We start from the raw sequence: 19,658 nt of genomic DNA on the forward strand, positions 1-19,658 counted from the left end.
AACTATATCTCGCTCTACAGCGTCACCAACTAACATTTCTACAACTCCAAGTAATACAACAACAACAGGGACGAGTTCTAGTTCAACGACAGCATCCACAACAGTTGCTACAACAATTTCTACTGGCAATACGACGTCAGTAACTGTACCAGCTTCTACAGAAACTACTACAGTAGCAATAAATAGTAACAGCACAACATTCACATCCACAACAGCAGCAACAATATCAACAGCAACAACAACTGTTAGATCTACAACAGTAACTATAGGTAATTCTACATTGCCAACAGGCAATTCAACTACACAAGCTACAGCTGTTACTACAGCATTGCCCAATAATAGTTCGACCACACAATCTATTATAATTAGTTCAGCATTACCTAGCAATGCTACGACCACAGCACCAAGCATAGTGTCTACTACAGCAGCTACAATAAGTTCAACTACAGCAGCCGTTAATATAAATTCAACGATTACAACTCCAGTGCCTAATGTAAATTCAACAACTTCAGACTTTTCTACAACAAACGCAACTGTTCAATTAACAACGCCAACAACTACGCTCAGAACTCCACCAACAACAACACCAACACCTGTAACAACAACAACAGAATCAACTACAACAACAACTGCTGCAATTACATCAGCTATTGCGGTAAGTAGCTTAATTATAAACAATTTAAAAATAATTATAACTTAAATGATATTTTTTGTTAGGCCAACTTGGTTTCGCTTAACTTTACACTGCCCAGCGGTCGCACATTGAACCTCGCATTGGCCTCCCAAGCAATTAACGCAGCAACTGGTGCAAAGAACTGCGATGAGGTAACTTTATTAGAGTTGAGTTTCCAAGGTGCTGTAGCACCGCTCAAATTCTATGGCTGTCTCTTGGATAATACAGCGAGCGTAGAGACAACAGCCAGACCAGCAACAGCCTATAAGCCATATACATATAGACCCTATACACCAAAGCCCTATACATATAAACCTTATGGCTATGCCTATAGTTTTGCTTATGCTAGAAGTGATGGTGAAATATCATCGCCAGTTTATGCTGCAGCAGCAGTGCCAGCCAATTGGAATGCTTATCGTAGACGTTAAAATAAATAAATAAATTTAAAATTAATTAAAAAGTCATAATTTAAATCTAAAACAATATATGTTACAATTTTTAAGCAAAAACTTAGCCTGAAATGTATAAAAATTCATTTTACATTACTATAAATTTCTTAGAAAAATAAATAAATATTTAAAATAAATATTTAACACATGTGTGGAATTTTTATATAAAAATATCAAGCGTGCAATAACTTAAGCAAAGCTACAAACAAAAATTACTAAGCTTGCAATTTTTTATATGCGCTTGATAAAACGCCGACCTTGACATTTATTTATCATTATTATATATATAATTAACAATTTTTTATTGACAACGCAATTACTCACAACGCAACATGCATAATGCCAAAGAAATTTAATTCATGAAATTTCCCATGCATTTAACACGAATAAATGTGATAACAAGCATAAAAAAAAAAATTTCGTAAGCTTGCAAAAAAATGAAGAGCTGTTGCTGTCTAGTTTAAGCAAAGTAATGCTTGATATATTTAAAAGTTGCGCTAGGCACGTAGACATTACGATGATATGAGAGCACGAGCGACTCATCGGGGGTTCGCTGTCGGGGTTTTTTTTTTTTTTTTTGGTATAAAAAGCGCAGCCTGGCCAAGGCTAAGCTATAGTAAGTCTCAACTCAATTTGGCGCAATGTTTGCTTTCTATATACTTTGTATAGCGAGTCTGTTCTCAGCTGGCTGGAGTCAAGGCTATGGCTCCACTTGTGACTATATCAAGTGCTCGAGCAAAGTAAGTGAGGTATGTGCCCAGGTGCCGGGCACAACGCTTACCCTGACCTTCGCCAATAGCTGTGAGGTGCAACGCCATAGTTGTCAAACGGGCGCATGTAAGTTGATCTGCTACAGTTGATTGTTTAACTTGAAACTCATTTGTTCGCTTCTCTTTTTCAGACTGGCACATTATCTATGAAGGTAGCTGTGACTGTCCCATCAAGTGTCCATTCAATTGCAATCCCATTTGTGCGCAGCTGGGCAATGTGCAAAAGACGTTCAACAATCAATGCGAGTATCTCAAGTTTAGCTGCCAAACAGGCGAACGTAAGTATTGCTTAGGCTCAAGTCATTGCCACACTTGCAACATTCGTTTCTTCCACAGCCTGGGAGTATGTGCATAGTGATGCCTGCGTCGGTCAACATGCGCCACATCCGGAAGCCATCTATGGTCCATTTGGTGCTTCAAATTATCCACCTCCATCCTCACCTTATGGCTATCCTGCTGCCTTTTCGCCTTATTCTCCTTATGCGCCTGCTGCTTATGGCTATCCAGCCTATCCTCCACCACAGCTATCTCCATACTATCCGCCCATTCGTAGAGCTCAGTTGCCCACGGAATCCAGCACTGTCTTTAGCACTACAGCAGCCACAACGACTACATCGGCTCCAACCACAAATGCTGCTGATGCTCAGAGAATACAAAGTCTACGCAAGGCATTTGAATCTCAGCCTACTGCTAGTAGCTCAAATTCAACTACGACACCAGCCAGTTATCCAGCAACGACCGCTGCTCCTGACAATTCTACAGAGAGCTCATCACCAGCGAGTGAAGCGCCAGCAGCTGCAAGAGTCCAGAGTCTAAGCCAGACAGCAACAGCGAATTCCTCCACTACTCCTTACTCAAATTCCTCTCCAACCACCCCCAGTTATTCTTCAGAGTCAACAACCGCAGCTCCCGCCAATTCTACGGAGAGTTCGCCACCAGCAGCTGCCAGACTTCAGAGTCTAAGCGAGACAGCAGCAACGAATTCCTCTACTACTCCTAGCTACAGCTCCAATTCCTCTCCAACCACCCCCAGTTATTCTTCAGAGTCAACAACCGCAGCTCCCGCCAATTCTACGGAGAGTTCGCCACCAGCAGCCGCCAGAGTCCAGAGTCTAAGCCAGGCAGCAGCAACGAATTCCTCCACTACTCCTTACTCAAATTCCTCTCCAACCACCCTCAGTTATTCTTCAGAGTCAACAACCGCAGCTCCCGCCAATTCTACGGAGAGTTCGCCACCAGCAGCTGCCAGAGTTCAGAGTCTAAGCGAGACAGCAGCAACGAATTCCTCCACTACTCCTAGCTACAGCTCCAATTCCTCTCCAACCACCCCCAGTTATTCTTCAGAGTCAACAACCGCAGCTCCCGCCAATTCTACGGAGAGTTCGCCACCAGCAGCTGCCAGAGTTCAGAGTTTAAACCAGACAGCAGCAACGAATTCCTCTACTACTCCTTACTCCAATTCCTCTCCAACCACCCCCAGTTATTCTTCAGAGTCAACAACCGCAGCTCCCGCCAATTCTACGGAGAGTTCGCCACCAGCAGCCGCCAGAGTCCAGAGTCTAAGCCAGGCAGCAGCAACGAATTCCTCCACTACTCCTTACTCAAATTCCTCTCCAACCACCCTCAGTTATTCTTCAGAGTCAACAACCGCAGCTCCCGCCAATTCTACGGAGAGTTCGCCACCAGCAGCTGCCAGAGTTCAGAGTCTAAACGAGGCAGCAGCAGCGAATTCCTCTACTACTCCTAGCTACAGCTCCAATTCCTCTCCAACCACCCCCAGTTATTCTTCAGAGTCAACAACTGCTGCTCTACCCAATTCTACAGAGAGTTCGTCACCAGCAGCCGCCAGAGTCCAAAGTCTAAACCAGACAGCAGCAACGAATTCCTCTACTACTCCTTACTCAAATTCCTCTCCAACCACCCTCAGTTATTCTTCAGAGTCAACAACCGCAGCTCCCGCCAATTCTACGGAGAGTTCGCCACCAGCAGCTGCCAGAGTTCAGAGTCTAAACGAGGCAGCAGCAACGAATTCCTCCACTAATACCAAACATGGAAATTTTGTATAACATTTTTATTTTCAGAACAACAACTGCTGCTCCAGCCAATTCTACGGAGAGTTCGCCACCAGCAGCCGCCAGAGTCCAGAGTCTAAGCAGGCAGCAGCAGCGAATTCCTCTACTACTCCTTACTCAAATTCCTCTCCAACCACCCTCAGTTATTCTCAGAAGTCACACCGCAGCTCCCGCCAATTCACGGCGGAATTCGCCACCGCCAAGCTGCCAGAGTTCAGAGTCAAACCAGACCAGCAGCAAACGAATTCCCTCCAATACCCTTACTCCCATTCCTCTCCAAACACACCCCAGTTTATTCTTGCAGAGTCAACAAACCGCAGCTCCCCCAATTCTACGGAGAGTTCGCCACCAGCAGCTGCCAGAGCTCAAAGTCTAAACCAGGCGGCAGCAGCGAATTCCTCTACTACTCCAACATCCAAAAGTTCTTCAACTACCCCAAGTAGTGCAGTCCAGACAACAACCGCTGCAGTCGAGACAACAACCGTAGCTTCGACGACGACGACGGAAGCTTCAGCAAACTCTACAATTAAGCCTGCTGGCAATCAGACGATTGTTAGGGTAGCTGAGAAGGATGATGTGCCCATAGTTAGGATTAAGAATGGCAGTCCAAATCCCACATATGTCTTTATATTCATGGGCAAAGGCGCTGGCAAAGAAGTTGAGATAATTAACGAGAACTGAACTAATATAAATTTCGATGCTAACATAAGAATAACAAAAATAAAAGACTAAAATGCGAATGTTTAATTCAATTTGTTTAATGTTTAGCTTGCGCTTTTTATGGACTCAGTGGTTGATTTAGTGGCGGTGGCATTTTGTGCAATTTGTGGTGCAGCCAATGCCTGCGGCTTGAAAATTGTAGCCAGTGTGGTTGTCTCTAACTCCAGTGCTGTTGTGGTTGCATCTGTTGTGGCTATGGCTGTTGTAGTAGGCGTGGCGTTGGTGGTGCTGGTGGAGGTGGTGCTGCTAGTGCTGGTGCTAGTTGGTTTTGTAAATGGCATATAGAAGTATTTAACTTCATTTTCAACTGTTGTGGTGCTAGGCTTTGGTGTTGTTGTTGTTGTCGTCGTTGTTGTTGTGGTGCTGGTGGTGCTGGGTGGTGTATCTGTAACTGTGCCTATGCCAGGCAAATATAGGGACAAACTTGAATCGGTTATGGCACCATAATTAAGCCCAACATCGTCTATATTATATACGCTATAGGCATTGACAGCTCTAGAAACTGAAACATCCGAATTAGCTAAGCCCAAATATTGTCGAAATTGCATTGGCATATGACTTGCTGGTGTGGCGCTTGTGGTTGACGTTGTGGTTAGCGTATCATAGAAGTGTGATTCGATAGGCATTTCGGTGGTTGTGGTGCTGGTGGTGCTGGTGCTTGTGGTTTTGCTTGACTTGCGTCGCAGCTTGCGTTTACCTTTGCTCTTGCGTCTTGATTTCCTCTTTTGTTTGCTCGGCTGACAAATGCCCTTGTTGAGTATGTGAAAAGCTTTAAAAAGAGCGTAGATTATATTATTATATAAAAAATAGTAGCTTAGCTTAAATTAAAAGCGCTGCTTTGATACATACAGTAATAATTTCATTTAAATTATATGCAAGTTGTTTCAACTAAAGCGTAGATCAAACAGATTTGATTAAAATAAAAATAATTAAATTGCAATTTTTATGCAACAAATTGAAATAAAATAAATTTAAATTATATGCAAGTTGTATCAACTAAAGCGTAGATTATTGATTATCAAACCGATTTGATTAAAATAAAAATAATTAAATTGAAATTGTTATGCAATGAATTTAAATGATATGCAAGTTGTTACAAGTAAAGCGTAGATTATTGATTATCAAACAGACTTGATTAATATAAAAATCATTACTAAATGATTTTCGACTTTTTAGCATAAAACTTTGCTATGCAAATTGTGTTTTCAGCGCATAATTAAATAAGTTTTTGATTGCTTACTCTGTTGGGTGACACATTGACGTCGCTGCACTTCACACTCATTGCCAAAAGTAATGCCCTGACCCTGCTGTTGGCCATCCACAGCGGCAGCACACACGGGCTCATAGTGGGTGGTGCATTTGATGTTTTCACAGTTGGGCAAACAACGTTCCATTTCGGTGGGTTCAAGTTCTAATGCAAAAACGCTTGACTTGAGCTATGTTTATTCACATTGCACTTAGCCTCACTTACCGTGACCATATTGAAAAAGTAATTTCATATTATGCGCCTCCAGCTTGCAATCATTTTCAAAATAGTGAAAAGTTTTGCCATCTGTAGCACAAACGGGTTCCCCGACGCCAGCGCGGCAATTCGGTTGATAGTCCACATATTGATATTGCAAGTTGCCCAATGCAGGAGCCTCCTGCTCCTTGTTGTTATTGCCTGTTAGCATTTTCACATACTGTGCATTTGCATAGTGCGGATTATTATATTGCCAAGGATCTTCGGCGATTGCCAGGCTTAGCAATTGCGCCCAGAGCACAAGTTTTTGCAGCTTCATCGCTCGCATTATGCCAGTGACTTGAACTTAAGCTGCTGCTGCAGCTTTTCGTCTATATATAGTCTTAATCAGTTACAGCGCCAGCAGACGCGTGAGTCTGTTGCCCTTCCACACCATTCTTTGCCATCATGACCAGCTATTGCATTGCATTATCCCCGTGATTTATGATACATCAGTTGGAATTCATTAATTCAGCGACGCTTAGCCTATCATGCTGGATTATTATTACTATATCATTATTCATTGTCTATGGCGCCTGCTTGATTTAAGTTTGCCATTCACCACTTACAGCCTACTGTTCCTTTACTCCATGACTGCTCGCCACTTATATCAACATTCTCTAACATTCAGCAGCCTCTTCCTGTCCCTGCACAGGTTACCGCTTCCACTTTCTTCAACACCTACTTCGCAGCTCACTCACTGTTGCACTATTTGAGGTTGAGCGTTGCGTCCTAGCCTTGAATTGGCTCATCGTTTTTTTTTTTCATCGCATTTATCTATATCCCACCATTTTTTTAAATTGTATATAATATATATACTTCGTAGTTGATTTTTTCTTTATTATTCCGTTTCACCACTGCTTTATTTGGCTTTATTTGGTACCTACTTACATATCTTTACATTATTTACATAGCGTGCCTATTGCATTTATTTATAGCCTATCTACATTAATCATTGTCTTCGCTTGGTATGCTGCTACCATTTCTACGTGTTTTATTCGTGGGATCATGGCTTGCCTTGTTTAACGCAAACGCAGCGCCTTGAATGGGCGTGGTACCGTACATCTAAACAATAAAAAATATATATATATATATATATAAAGTTAATATGGCGGCAATGCACACTTACTGCAAAATATATTGTTCTGGTATACAATTATTTTTAACAACTGGGAGACAGGCGCTAACTGCATCCAATGCTGGTGGTACCACCTGCCAGTTCCCATATTTGGTGGCATAATAAACATCCATGAGTGTATTCGCATAATTTTAATTCATCGAACTGTATTTCACTAGCACATAAATAATCAATGTAATCAAATTAGTGCATACTCACTGTAACTTGAATCAAGAACACAATTATTAACGGCATTGCAGGTGCTAACGGCAACAATTTGAATTGTGGTACCACCTGCGCGTCTTTACATTATATAGTACAACATCATGTGGCATCAATGAAATCCATACTAGTGTTTTATATGTGTTTTGATGAAATGGTCCTATGTATAACTTAGCTTCAGCTACATTTATATTTTAGTTGCTCATTCTTTAAAACGAAAAAAAAAAAAGAAAACAATAGCCAAACTTTTTAGGGTAACGAAATTTTATGCCGAAAAAAAAAATAAATATAAATATTTTGGAATTTTTGTTTTATCCAAATATAGAGCTGTTTCCCAGCTGTGAGCTGGAAGCAGACTGAACTTTTCGGGGCTGAGAAAATAGAGCTGGAGAAAATGTTGAAAAATTTTTAGGCACCAGGCATGCTAGATGAAAAGTTTTTCGGCTTTTGCTGCTGACTTGAAATTTTCTACAAAAAGTTTTGTACGTTGTTGAACTTTAGGCTCTGCAGCGCTTTGGCCCGGGGTGAAAAGCTCTGAAAAGCTTTTGGGTTTTGCTTTTGCTATAAATCAGTTAAAGAGTTATGTAATAATGCAAATTATATAGTCAATTGATTGTTTATAAAACTAATATGTTTGGCTAATGCTGTTTTTAGAGTCATAATATTGGCAAAAATAAAAGAAGTTCGGCTTATCATCTTGTATTTAATAGATGCAGCAATGCAATATTCAATTCTATAACTATAATAAAATAATCACACTAATCAGGCCATCGCTACTAGTTTTAGTTTACTGTTAATATTGCAGCTGACCAAACTGCAATTAAACATAAACGAAACATTGACAAGCAAATAACTCACACAAGCTAAACAGCTAACTATCTTTTAAACGCAACTTTCCGTTTATGCCTCTCACTCAATAACAATATATACACACTATAGATAAATCTGCCGCTCATTAATAGCAAAAGCTAACATATTGTCTTCGCATTGGGTAATATCGCTGCTAATTTTCTAGTGTCTAATGGCTTGCATTGTTTAACGCAAACGCAGCGCCTTGAATGGGCGTGGTATATAGAATGTTATGTACGCTCGACGCATCCTTTTGTCCCAAAGGTGCGTTGCGCACGCGCTGCGATCTTTATATCGTATATACATTTTTTATTGCCCAACACTGCACATTCAACCATCACTCTATTTAAGCATTGCACCCTGCCGATGGTCGCCAAAGGAATAGAATGGGAAGTGTGCAACATGCATATGGACAGAAGAATATTAATTTTGAGCTCTGTAGCACTGACTGACTGCCCAGTGGAAATTCCATAGGTGCATATGAGCAGCTTTATGCTTGTTTTATTACAAGCTACAAGCTTTGTAGCCTCTGTGGCTGTAAAGAAACCTTGGTAACAGCTTTTGATGCTAAACTAAACCATAGCAACTGAGGCCTTCTATTGCATATATATCAAATAGTTATACAAAAATAGCTAAAAACCACAAACTTATGCCGCCCTATCCAATATAAAAGCATTGCAACTTAATTTAGCAAAAATGCTTGCAATCAACTAATAAAACTTAGACTTAGCTGCACTCTAGCATTAAAATAGCAATAGTTAGTTAATTATGACAAGATTTGCATTACAAATGCTACAGAGCAATTTAATCAGCTGCAGTTTACTTGCACTTTACAAATTGCTTTTGGTTTGGCAGCATCCCGCGAGAATTTTCTTTACGGCATTAAAATTGCTGTGGTGACAACAGGCTACGCCCAGATTTAGCTATATATATTCGATGCTTGGTCAAGCGTTGCGCACAGTTGCAGACTATTAAGCAAATTGTATATTATTTTAATTGCGAGCAGCGCACATAAGTTGCAAACTCTACAGTTTGATTTATTTACTCTATGCACATTGCGTATACGCAAAGGAGACTGCCGTGCATTTGATTGGCGCAGCCAGCAGCTTTGCATATTACGTTTTGCATTATGTATTATAAATTTTTTTGTTATTGCTAATTGAAGCAAAAAGTCGCTTGCGTCGATATGTCAAGAAAACACCACGACGTTTGGCAGCCAGCCTTGAATTGGCAAGCATTGTAGGTATATAGAATGTTATGTTTTACAAGTGGGCGTGTACAAAATTATGGCAAAATGTCTGCAAAATGTCTATGTAAAGACAAAATGGCAGCAACTACTGCAGACATAGCAAAACTTTAGTTGGCGACGGCTAAAAATTGCAACAATTGCAGCACTTCTATAACTAATGCATTTTAATTGACAAACAAAACTGCAACTCAACAATCACTAATAAATTTTAAACATTGCTGACATGCAGAATGGTCAGCCAGCTATACAGTTTAGCATCAAAAGCTGTTGCCAAGGTTTCTTTACAGCCACAGAGGCTACAAAGCTCGTAGCTTGTAATAAAACAAGCAAAAAGCTGCTCATATGCACCTATGGAATTTCCACTGGGCAGTCAGTCAGTGCTACAGAGCTCAAAATTAATATTCTTCTGTCCATATGCATGTTGCACACTTCCCATTCTATTCCTTTGGATTAAGATTGCCAGGCCAACGCAGCAGCGACGCGCTATCCAACGCAGCAGCTGCCCACAGTTGAGTTCCTCACATGCTGCGAGTCATCAGACAAGCTTATTGTTTTTAGTTTACACACAAAAAATGCCAGTTAATTTAGCAACATACGCTTGCTTTGTTGCCGAATTGTAAAAATTTCATAAATAAATTCACTGCTTCCAGTCGCACTAAAGTTCTAAATCAATCAATGCTGCATTTGCTTTTAATGTCATGTTTAGTTTTGTTTTGGCAAACAGCAGCGGCAACATGTTGCATGAATTTGGCATCAAAAGGCTGCAATTAATTATGCTAAATAGCTAAGGGCAGACTGCAGCTGCAATTGCAAATTAAACGCATTTGTTTCAAAATCTTATTAATAATTTATTTTCCAATCAACTAATAGGCGAACGCCAAGCACTTGAACTTGAACTTGCAGGTTCTGGTACCGTTCAAACTGCAAGCACATTAAGCATTATTAACTATTAAATTCAACTTACTAATAAACAAATACTTACAGTAACTTTGTGTGTGTTACAACAATTCGTATGCTCTCATTTTTGTAAACGCAACATTCTTAAATATTAAACAATGTTAACAATGTTGATAATTGATAATTGATTATGGGCGCCAAGCTGCAACGTCCCCATATGGGGCGTGGTACCGCCTCTGGACAGGTTAACAAACGCGTGTAGTAGATAATCACCTTAACCATAATCACCTTAACCTATCTTGATATGCATTGAGCGTGTTTCTTTTTTTGCTTGATTTATATTATTCAATATATTATATATATTATTCATTGTCTAAGTAAATAGCAAATTTGCATTACATTGTTTGTTGTTTTATATTTTTTGTTGTGCATACTAACCAAGTGTAGTACATAATCACCTTAACCTTTCTTGATATGCATTGAGCGTATTTCTTTTTTTTTTTTTTGGTTGAGTGTTGTCTATTTGCTCTCATAGTTAATAGATTTATATTATTCAACTTTTGTTCAGTCTTAGGAAATAGCAAATTTCAATTACATTGTTGTTGTTTTATATTTTGTTGTGCTTACTTACGTTTAACAATTTGTTGTCATTGTTGTTGATTTGTTTAACTTTAACAATTCACTGGGCTGAGTGTGTGTCTGGCCGTGTAAAAATTAATATTAATATATGAAACTTGTTTAATTGCTTGTTGTAAATGTAAATTTCATTTTTCTTTGCTTTTTTGCGAAACAATTTTAAAACCAAAAATAAATATATATATTCGAGCACAACAAAAAACATTATTATTTTACGACAAAAAATTTATTTATATACATTTTTTTGTAAATTTTGTTAGCCAGAAATTGGAGCTGTATTCCCAACTGAGGCTGGGAGCAGACTGAAATATTTTGTGTTCAGCAGCGGCAGCTCGAAAAATTTGGTCGGCTTCAGGCTGACTAGATTGTTAGTTTTAGGTTTCATTTTAAAAGCTAACTAGATGCTCCTTTTTTTTTTTTTTATTTGCTTGATATATAATATATATAAATTGACTATAATATATATTAAATTGATATATAATTAATTTAAACTACAAATCTATGCGCTTGCTCAGTTTTGACGAAACTAAAGTTGAGCAATTGGGCATTTGTAATTGACATATTGGTATCAATGGAAAGGTCTTCCCTTTTGAATGATACAACATTTGTCTTAACCCATTAAGTACCCATTAAAAAATTGTATCTTTTCTAGACATTTAAAAAATATTGGGATGCAAAAAGTTGCCCCTATCTATATTAATAGTGACTACAAAAAAGTTTTTTCAAAAATCTTATTGCTTATATTTTTTATGATTTTTTAAAGTTTATTATTTTGTATGAGAAGAAAAAATTAGTCACTTCATCGTCATTTCGTCAAAACACAAGACATGAGCCAACTGCTGAGCAGCTTTAACCACAATATGGACTAATTAATTGCAATATAGTTTAATTAAGCACCAATTTGTTTGCATTAGTTTGTATTATTTTATTTTACAATCAATCAAAAAGGCTATTGCATATTTAATAGCGAACGCCAAGCACTTGAACTTGAACTTGTAAGTTCTGGTACCGTTCTAACATTTGTATTTGTGTGTATTTGTGTGTATTTGTTATTGTGTACATCTAGACAAATCGTATGCTCAGTGTACTTTTCATCACAAGGAATAACATATATGGTAAATATTAGATTAAGTATACGTCGCTTAAATAACCAAATATGCAAGTCAACTTGCATATTTGATAATAACTGTTAAATTCAGGCGCTAAGCTGCGTCGCCCGCTTCGCTTTAGTGGGCGTGGTACCGCCTGTGGACAGATTAACAACCAAGTGTACAACATAATCTCTCTTGATCCATCTTGATATCCATTTAGTGTATTTCTTTTTTTTTTTTTTTTGTATTGCGTGTTTTGCTCTCATAAGTAATAGATTTATATTATTCAACTTTTGCTCAATTCTAACGTATATGTTAAATTTTAATCCTTTGCATTATTTATTGTTTTACATACTTACGCATTAAAACATTGCTGTAACAAATTTGTTGTTTATGCTTGATTTGCTGGGTTAACTGGGATGAGTGTGTGTCCGGCCGTGTAAAAATATTTATTCTGAATTGATATTAATATATGAAACATGATAAATTGCTTGTTGTAAATGTAAATTTGTTTTTTTTCTTTGCTTTTTCGAGTAACACAATTTTGAAACCAGAAAAAATGAATGACCGAAAAAAAAATGAATATTTTACAACGAAAAATTTATTCATTTTTATAAATTTTGTTAGCCAGAAATTGGAGCTGTATTCCCAACTGAAACTGGGAGCAGACTGAAATATTTTGTGTTCAGCAGCGGCAGCTCCAAAAATTTGCTAGGCTTCAGGATAACTAGATGGAAATTTTTAGGTTTCTGTTTTAAAAGCTAACTAGATGCGAAGTTTCTGAGTAATGCTCAGCTGCTCAATAAATCAATCAATATACATATGTATATTCTAATAACTATTTTCATACACATGCTTGTATATTTCTCTGCGCCTGCTCAACTTGATATACACTTTAGGCAACTGAATCAATCAATATACTTACATATGTAGCTGCTGCTTGTATATTTCTTAATATTTTGCTTTGTGCGCAGTGTGACTGACAAGCAAAATTAAATTACCCATCGATCAAGTGTCCTTTTTGTCCTTTTTTGTATAAATTATTTAAATATTGATTTATTAGTGGCAAATTTTGTAAACTAATTTGATAAAAGCTCCTATAATTTATAAGCAGCGCCGCACAGAACCAAAACTTTATATAAAACACAGCAGTAGCTTTGTTGTTGTTTCACTGTTTGTTTTTTTGTAATCCTTTGACAGTAAGCTCTGAGCAAGGACAGTGCACATTTTTTTAAATACGTTTTTTTTTTGTATTTTCTTTTTGGTGTGAGTGTGTGTGTGTGTGTCTGTGTGTGCTTGTTGTTTGGCATGACTGTTGCTGTGGCTAAATGAAAACTCGTTTATTAATCTGCTTTTGGCGGTGGCTATAGCCTGGCAATAGCAAACATGGCGTTGCTTTTGGTTCAGTAAGCTCCTGGACCAAAGCAACTGCATACAGTAACAGACACACACACACAAACACGAATACATGCAAGAGCTGTGTACACACACACACACATGCAAGCATATATTGCTTACCATATTGCGCATTAATTTACTGACTTTTGACCATAGTTTTGTGCCTAGCATGCATAAGAAATCCTCTATACATGTACGTACAGTGGGGCAAGCAGTGTTTATTTGAAGCATCTTTATTATATAAATTTTTTGATTACTTAAATTTTTTGAAACTAATTATATATATATTTGTAAAAAAAATACAAGTTATTTTTTTATATTTATTATAAGCAAACTCAATTCATTTTATATTAAATTAACATATAAGCGCTAAAATTCATTTAAAAAAAATTTAATTTCTAATTTTTAATCTAGCCCACTGTGCTTGCAGTTTACTGTGCAGCAGTATTTAACACTTTCCTTACATGCCAATTACGTAAGCTGCTACGTGAAGCGCTGCTATTGAATTCAAACGTCAGCTTGTGCTCATTATAAATAAGCTGATTAAATAAGCTAATTGCAATAAATAACAACTAAGATATGCATGCACATTCATGTCACACAAAGCGCAATGCCAAAAAGCAGCAGCAAATTTTGATTTTCATTTCCTTGCCTTCATCTCGCTGCAAAGCAACAAACGCGAGAACGCAGCGGACAGAGAGTGAGCGCAGCTTACGCTCTCTTTAATGGCTGATCACAGCAAGCAACAATGCAGCAGCGATGCAGCAGCGATGAGCGCTCGCTCTTTAAAGCGAAGCAAAGCTAAGCACATGATACAATATTACATACAATAATAATGTATTATTGTATCACGGCTAAGCACATGCTAGAATAATACAAGATAGCGGATTTGGTTCCTCGTCTTCCATTTTGTAACTTACTTGCTCTCGCTCTTTTCGTTTTGTATAGTGTGTGAGCGAGAGCGACTGTAGCCGAAACACTGAAAACGAAGAGCGCAAAAGCTATGTACGCGAGAACGCAGCGGAAAGAGAGTGAGCGCAGCTTACGCTCTCTTTAATGGCGGATTGCAGCGAGCAGCGCTGCAGCAGCGGTGCGCGCTCTCGTTGTTTAAAGCAAAGCCTATGCTTAAGGCGCTGCTCACGCAAGATACAGTAAACGTTTTCAGACTCAATTTTAACTAATTTAGTTAGCTCTTGATATGATACAATAATATTATTATATAATATTATTATAAAACTAATATTATTGTATTATGGCGCTTGATTTGCTTTTGCTTGCTTTTATCCTAGCAATACTCGGAGAGCGCAAGGAAGAGAGTGTGAGTGCAGCTTACGTTCTCTTTAATGGCTGATCGCAGCTGGCAGCGCTGCTAAGCAAAACCTTTGCTTAAGGCGCAGCTGGTTAGTAAGCCGCGAGCTCTTAAAGGCGCAAGAAGTATTTTAGCAGCGCGCTTGATCGCACTTTTTTTTTTCTACATTTCTTTTGTTTTATCTATTTCATAAACAGTTAGTGCAGTGCCCAAGTGTCGTTTTGCCAAGTGTGTGAAATAAAGATGAAATTGCGTGTGAAGTGACGCAATTGAAGTGAGTGCAAGAAGTAAAGTGTTCAGTGTTATTTTTCAGCTATGCTACATTTTTTTTTTCCTTTTGTGTGACTGTGTGTGTGTGTGTGTTCAAGCATTTGCTGCTATTGACTGACATCAAACAGTAAACTAATAGTAGAGCACGACTGGACGCTGGCGTGATGTTCGTTTGTGTCAAAGGTAAGTTTTCTATGCCGTCGCACCCCCTCCCCCCTTTTTCATTTTGTCAGCCACAATTTGCCTACATATTCGACAAGCCTACTATGGCCATGAGACCTTTTGAGAGTGTTGCTACGCGCTGTGTGTGTGTGTGTGTGTGTGTGTGTGTTGCATGCTTCATTAAAAAACTTGTAGCATGCCTCGTATTTTTTTGCTGCTGCGTATGTTTGTTCAAAGTATAACTTTTGCCGTAGCACGTCTGCATACATGATGTATATATATGCGTGTGTGTGTGTATGTGTGCGGCAGTTCAATAATTTCCACATGAACTGGACGCATAGCATAAGCATATGCAGATTACTCTCGAAACTGCTACAGTTTTCAAAAACGGTTAAACAATAAACTTTCACGTTTTAAGGCTTTTAAGTTTGTTGTTGAAAAAGTTTTGCGTCCATTTTGTGTCTCAGCTGTGTTTGTAACTTATTCGATTGTCCTTTGCACAAAATGTTGGTCTACTCAATTAACAAAACTGTGTGAATTTAAATGCTATTGATTTTAGCTTTAACTTTTGGCCATTTAATTCAATTCTCTTTAGTAACATTAAATGAAATGTATTAAAATCTGCAGGCAGCTCAAACTTCTTCATCAGCATCAGCGCAAGCTAGAAGTTCATCATCGGCTACACATTTTTTATACAATTCCTCAAAATTTATTTCATTTGCCGATTCAGTTGCGTCACTCTCAGCATCATCATCGCTTAGCTCGATTGCATCTTCATCGGTTGCATATGCAGCTTCATCTAGTTCATTGTTACTTGCTGCTGGCATTGTCCATTCTTCCTCATCTGCTTCGTCCTCGAATGTCATACCCTCTCCTAGTTGTGCATATTGCCATGCCATCATTTTTCTTGGACGACGCTCCAACGAATCGACATACGGATCTGTTTGCTGCACCATTGTCAAAATAATAAAACTTTTAGCTAATAATGCGCGTTACAAATTCAAATGATATAGTTATAGTTAGCTAGAGAGCGAGAGAGAGAGAGATAGAGAGTGTGTGAGCAGCGCTGCTGCTTGTTTAAAAAAATTTTATAAACTTGGCTTGTTGTTGCTACAAGCTGAGTCTACTTTGATTTTAGTATTTTCTATGAACTTACAATTTCCAACTAAATAAAATTCTAGGAGAAACTGCATTTCATTTGAAACTTCAATTAATAAGTTTAAGCAAAACTGCTGCTAAGCAAAAATTAAAATTTTGTTTAAATTTCGTTGCTTAATATTTTTTAAAGCAAATCTATTATGCGCTAAATTCAATAAAAAAGTTTTAAATCTATAGCAAGCACTAAAATTTGAAAATTTTAAATTTAATTCAATAACAAAGCCTAATTTATTTTAAGCGTTTTGTTTTAATGTTGCTCAATTTTTATTTGATTTTAGTAGTTGAATTTCTAACATCAGCAAGTTAAATTAAACCATATTCTATTCACTTCAAGTATTTTATTTTATATTATTTGCAAATTGATAGACTAACAGTTGCAGCCGCTTTTATAATTCAAAACTCACTTTATTCGCTCACTGCAGCCAACGGCACTTTGTATAAAATAATAATAGAGCGTTCAATTGTAGCCAACAGGCATAAAATTAAGCTAAAGCTTTAATAGTATTGAAGTATTTTATGTAACAAATAGAAATAGATAAAACAACTGCAACATTTTTAATATAAAACAAGTCAATTTGTTATAAAACAACAACAATTGATAAATTTTTAATAAATAAAATTTATTTAAATATTTTTTTTATTATTTGCTTACGATTAATTTTGCTTTTGAGACCAATCAAGCTCGCTTACTGTTTAACTTAGCCAACTATATTTCAGTTTCATTACTTTGATTCATGTGGCTTTAAAATGCTTTTAATTTTAATTCTTATAGCACAGCTGTAGGACAAAAATAAGGAACAAGGTAAAACTTTAGCTTGGCCAAGCAAAACTTTCTGCGTTTTCTAACAATTTTCACTTTCGATGGGATAAAAGTTTTGCTGCTTGTTTCTACGTTTGTTCTTGCTACGCTGCTCTGTCTTATGTGCTGTTAACTGTAGTAAATGTTAATAATGCATATAGTAGTGAAATCAGCAAAGGATTTTCGAGTCTATCGACTGGGCAACAAATTAGTAAACAAAGTTTTTGTGCCTAGGTAAATAATGAAAACAGTGACTAAAACTACATATGTTGGCCACTTAATAATAAACTCTTTAAAAATACACACACACACGCGCACATACAGCTTAGGCTGCTTTCAATGTTTGCAGGCATAAGCACAGCTAAAGCTAAAGGTATTATTTTTTTTTTTTATTATTTTTAGTCTGTGCTAAAAAGCTAAAGTTCATATGCACAGCGAGAAATGTTAGTTTAAAATTTTGGCCAAAATAAAAAGCAATTTGTTTATTTATTTTATATTATGCTGTAGCTACAAATGACGCTTATGCTTTAGTTTGAGATGCTGTTAGCCGAATTTGCTGTTTTGTTAAGTTTTTGGGCTTAGTGAACAAACATTTTTCTTGCTGTGTGCGCAGCGCGCGATACAAATAATGTGGCAGCTATTGCATGCAACACACACACAGAGAGAGAGAGAGAGAGAGCGACGAGTGGCATATGAGACAGTTGGAGACAGTTAGAGACACCAACCTTGGCAGCCGCAAGTTGCAAGTCGCACGTCCTGTTTTCCTTTTTTTTTTTTTCTTCTACTTTCAGCATGCGCTGCCATAACGCTAAAAAAGGAGTCAAGTGTCTGTCTGTCTGTCTGTCTGTTGCTTTTTTGTTTGTTTGTTTGTTGTTTGTTTGTTGCCACAAGTGCAACCACAACTTGAGGTTAACTCTCAGCTGTTAAAACAAATTTGTAGCCATTGAAAATGCCAAAAAAAATTGTTTTTGTTTTATTTATTGCTGCATAACTTGTGTTTATTTTGATATTTGCGATTAAGTATACATTTCTATGCTTTATATCATTAAAAAAAAAAAAAATTGTTTGCTTATTTAATTTTCGCGAAATTAACTAAAAAATTTTAATTTTTAATCTTTTGCCATTTGACAGCTTTATATTTTTGTTATTAATTAATTTGAAAACATTTTTAATCTATGCATAACAAATTATTTGCTACGAAAATAAATTTAATGAAATTTGCTATTGCTTGATTAATTAATTAATTTATTGATTAAAAATTTTTTGCTATAAACTTAAATTTAATGAAATTTGGCAAACATTTAATATATAAATTTAATTAATTCATTAAAAATGATTTGCTACAGATTTAAATTCAACAAAATTTGTACATTATTTATTGCTTGTTTAACTATTGTTTGGTTAGTATATAATTGTTATTTAAAATTTGTTGCCAACGGGCATATTTTATTAAACATTTAAATGCATATATGTAGTTTGTGCAAGTCTTTGCAAATTTCTATTTTTTTCATATTTTTAATTTGTATTGCAAATATTAAGTTATAGCCGAAATGTTGCTTGCTTTTTAAATATTATATAATAAAATGCTTGGAATATTCTTTAATATATATTAATAAGTGTTTATATTATTATTTTAGCATGCATTTAATCAAATTATTTTTAAAATAAATCGTCAGCATCAAAAAACGTAGCAACATAATTTTAGTAAAATATTTAGATTTACTAATTCTGTCGCTTTGAAAAGATTAAAAACAAGCAGCTTGTTGTTTTTTTTTGCCAAACAATTTCACATTTTTAAATGTATTGAATAATTAAATAAACTACAACAGAATATTTTTCACTGCGCTGCACTCATTTAGAATTTCTATTGAAATGTAATACGAAAAGAAATTTCATTGCTGACTTTCCAAAAATGGGATGTGGCCTCATTAAATTAAGCAGCGACGGCGCAGCCGACGTAAATACAATAGTATTAAAATTCTAATAATTCTCATAAGTAAATTACATAGCATGCGATTATATATATAAATGCGGCTGCATATTTGTGCAATCATTTTTAATATAGTTTTGTTTTAATTGTTGCAAACTTGAGTCGGTTTTAGAATGTCCTAACAATTATATTTCTTATAATTTGTTTTAACTTTTTGGAACATGCAGCGCTTGTTCAAAATTGTTACATACAACAAATAGATATGACGACGGGCTAAGTGAAGTAAACCGAACATTGCTGGCAGCAGCTGTAAAATAAAAACACATTAAATAGCAAAATCAATAACAATTCACACATTTGTTACCTTTAAACTTTTGTAGGCGTTG

At 36.7% G+C, this 19,658-nt stretch overlaps 2 protein-coding genes and 3 long non-coding RNA genes across 5 annotated transcripts; 1 reads left to right on the plus strand and 4 right to left on the minus strand.

Annotated features, from left to right (window-relative positions):
* The first annotated feature begins 1,763 nt into the window (after nucleotides 1-1,763).
* On the plus strand, nucleotides 1,764-4,645 carry LOC108604991 (mucin-5AC). Its single transcript, XM_033294510.1, has 4 exons — nucleotides 1,764-1,959; nucleotides 2,024-2,170; nucleotides 2,229-3,889; nucleotides 3,974-4,645. Exons 1-4 carry the CDS (start codon nucleotides 1,764-1,766, stop codon nucleotides 4,643-4,645), a joined length of 2,676 nt encoding a protein of 891 aa, XP_033150401.1.
* Nucleotides 4,646-4,728: 83 nt separating this feature from the next.
* Nucleotides 4,729-6,474, minus strand: LOC108604992 (mucin-5AC). The gene is made up of 3 exons (XM_017994559.1): nucleotides 6,156-6,474; nucleotides 5,925-6,095; nucleotides 4,729-5,453 (listed from the first exon to the last, which is right to left on the minus strand). Exons 1-3 carry the CDS (start codon nucleotides 6,472-6,474, stop codon nucleotides 4,729-4,731), a joined length of 1,215 nt encoding a protein of 404 aa, XP_017850048.1.
* Nucleotides 6,475-7,183: 709 nt separating this feature from the next.
* LOC108606088 lies at nucleotides 7,184-7,798 on the minus strand. Its single transcript, XR_001915412.2, has 3 exons — nucleotides 7,522-7,798; nucleotides 7,315-7,467; nucleotides 7,184-7,250 (listed from the first exon to the last, which is right to left on the minus strand). It is a non-coding gene; the product is annotated as an uncharacterized LOC108606088 (long non-coding RNA).
* A 2,651-nt stretch (nucleotides 7,799-10,449) lies between these two features.
* LOC108606128 lies at nucleotides 10,450-11,300 on the minus strand. Its single transcript, XR_001915420.1, has 4 exons — nucleotides 11,151-11,300; nucleotides 10,958-11,088; nucleotides 10,605-10,892; nucleotides 10,450-10,543 (listed from the first exon to the last, which is right to left on the minus strand). It is a non-coding gene; the product is annotated as an uncharacterized LOC108606128 (long non-coding RNA).
* A 1,174-nt stretch (nucleotides 11,301-12,474) lies between these two features.
* LOC108606054 lies at nucleotides 12,475-12,924 on the minus strand. The gene is made up of 2 exons (XR_001915409.2): nucleotides 12,606-12,924; nucleotides 12,475-12,549 (listed from the first exon to the last, which is right to left on the minus strand). It is a non-coding gene; the product is annotated as an uncharacterized LOC108606054 (long non-coding RNA).
* Nucleotides 12,925-19,658: the final 6,734 nt, after the last annotated feature.

The sequence above is a fragment of the Drosophila busckii genome, chromosome X (genome assembly GCF_011750605.1).
Source record: "Drosophila busckii strain San Diego stock center, stock number 13000-0081.31 chromosome X, ASM1175060v1, whole genome shotgun sequence".
NCBI lineage: Eukaryota > Metazoa > Arthropoda > Insecta > Diptera > Drosophilidae > Drosophila > Drosophila busckii.

What these genes read in the sequence shown, in the direction of transcription:
- LOC108604991 (XM_033294510.1), top strand. Translation starts at nt 1,764, where the DNA reads ATGTTTGCTTTCTATATACTTTGTATAGCGAGTCTGTTCTCAGCTGGC. An exon ending in TAGCTGCCAAACAGGCGAAC is followed by an intron (nt 2,171 to 2,228) that starts GTAAGTATTGCT and finishes TTTCTTCCACAG; the next exon opens with CCTGGGAGTATGTGCATAGT. An exon ending in CGCCACCAGCAGCTGCCAGA is followed by an intron (nt 3,890 to 3,973) that starts GTTCAGAGTCTA and finishes TTTTATTTTCAG; the next exon opens with AACAACAACTGCTGCTCCAG.
- LOC108604992 (XM_017994559.1), bottom strand. Translation starts at nt 6,474, where the DNA reads ATGCGAGCGATGAAGCTGCAAAAACTTGTGCTCTGGGCGCAATTGCTA. An exon ending in ACTTTTTCAATATGGTCACG is followed by an intron (nt 6,096 to 6,155) that starts GTAAGTGAGGCT and finishes TTTTTGCATTAG; the next exon opens with AACTTGAACCCACCGAAATG. An exon ending in TCAATGTGTCACCCAACAGA is followed by an intron (nt 5,454 to 5,924) that starts GTAAGCAATCAA and finishes CTCTTTTTAAAG; the next exon opens with CTTTTCACATACTCAACAAG.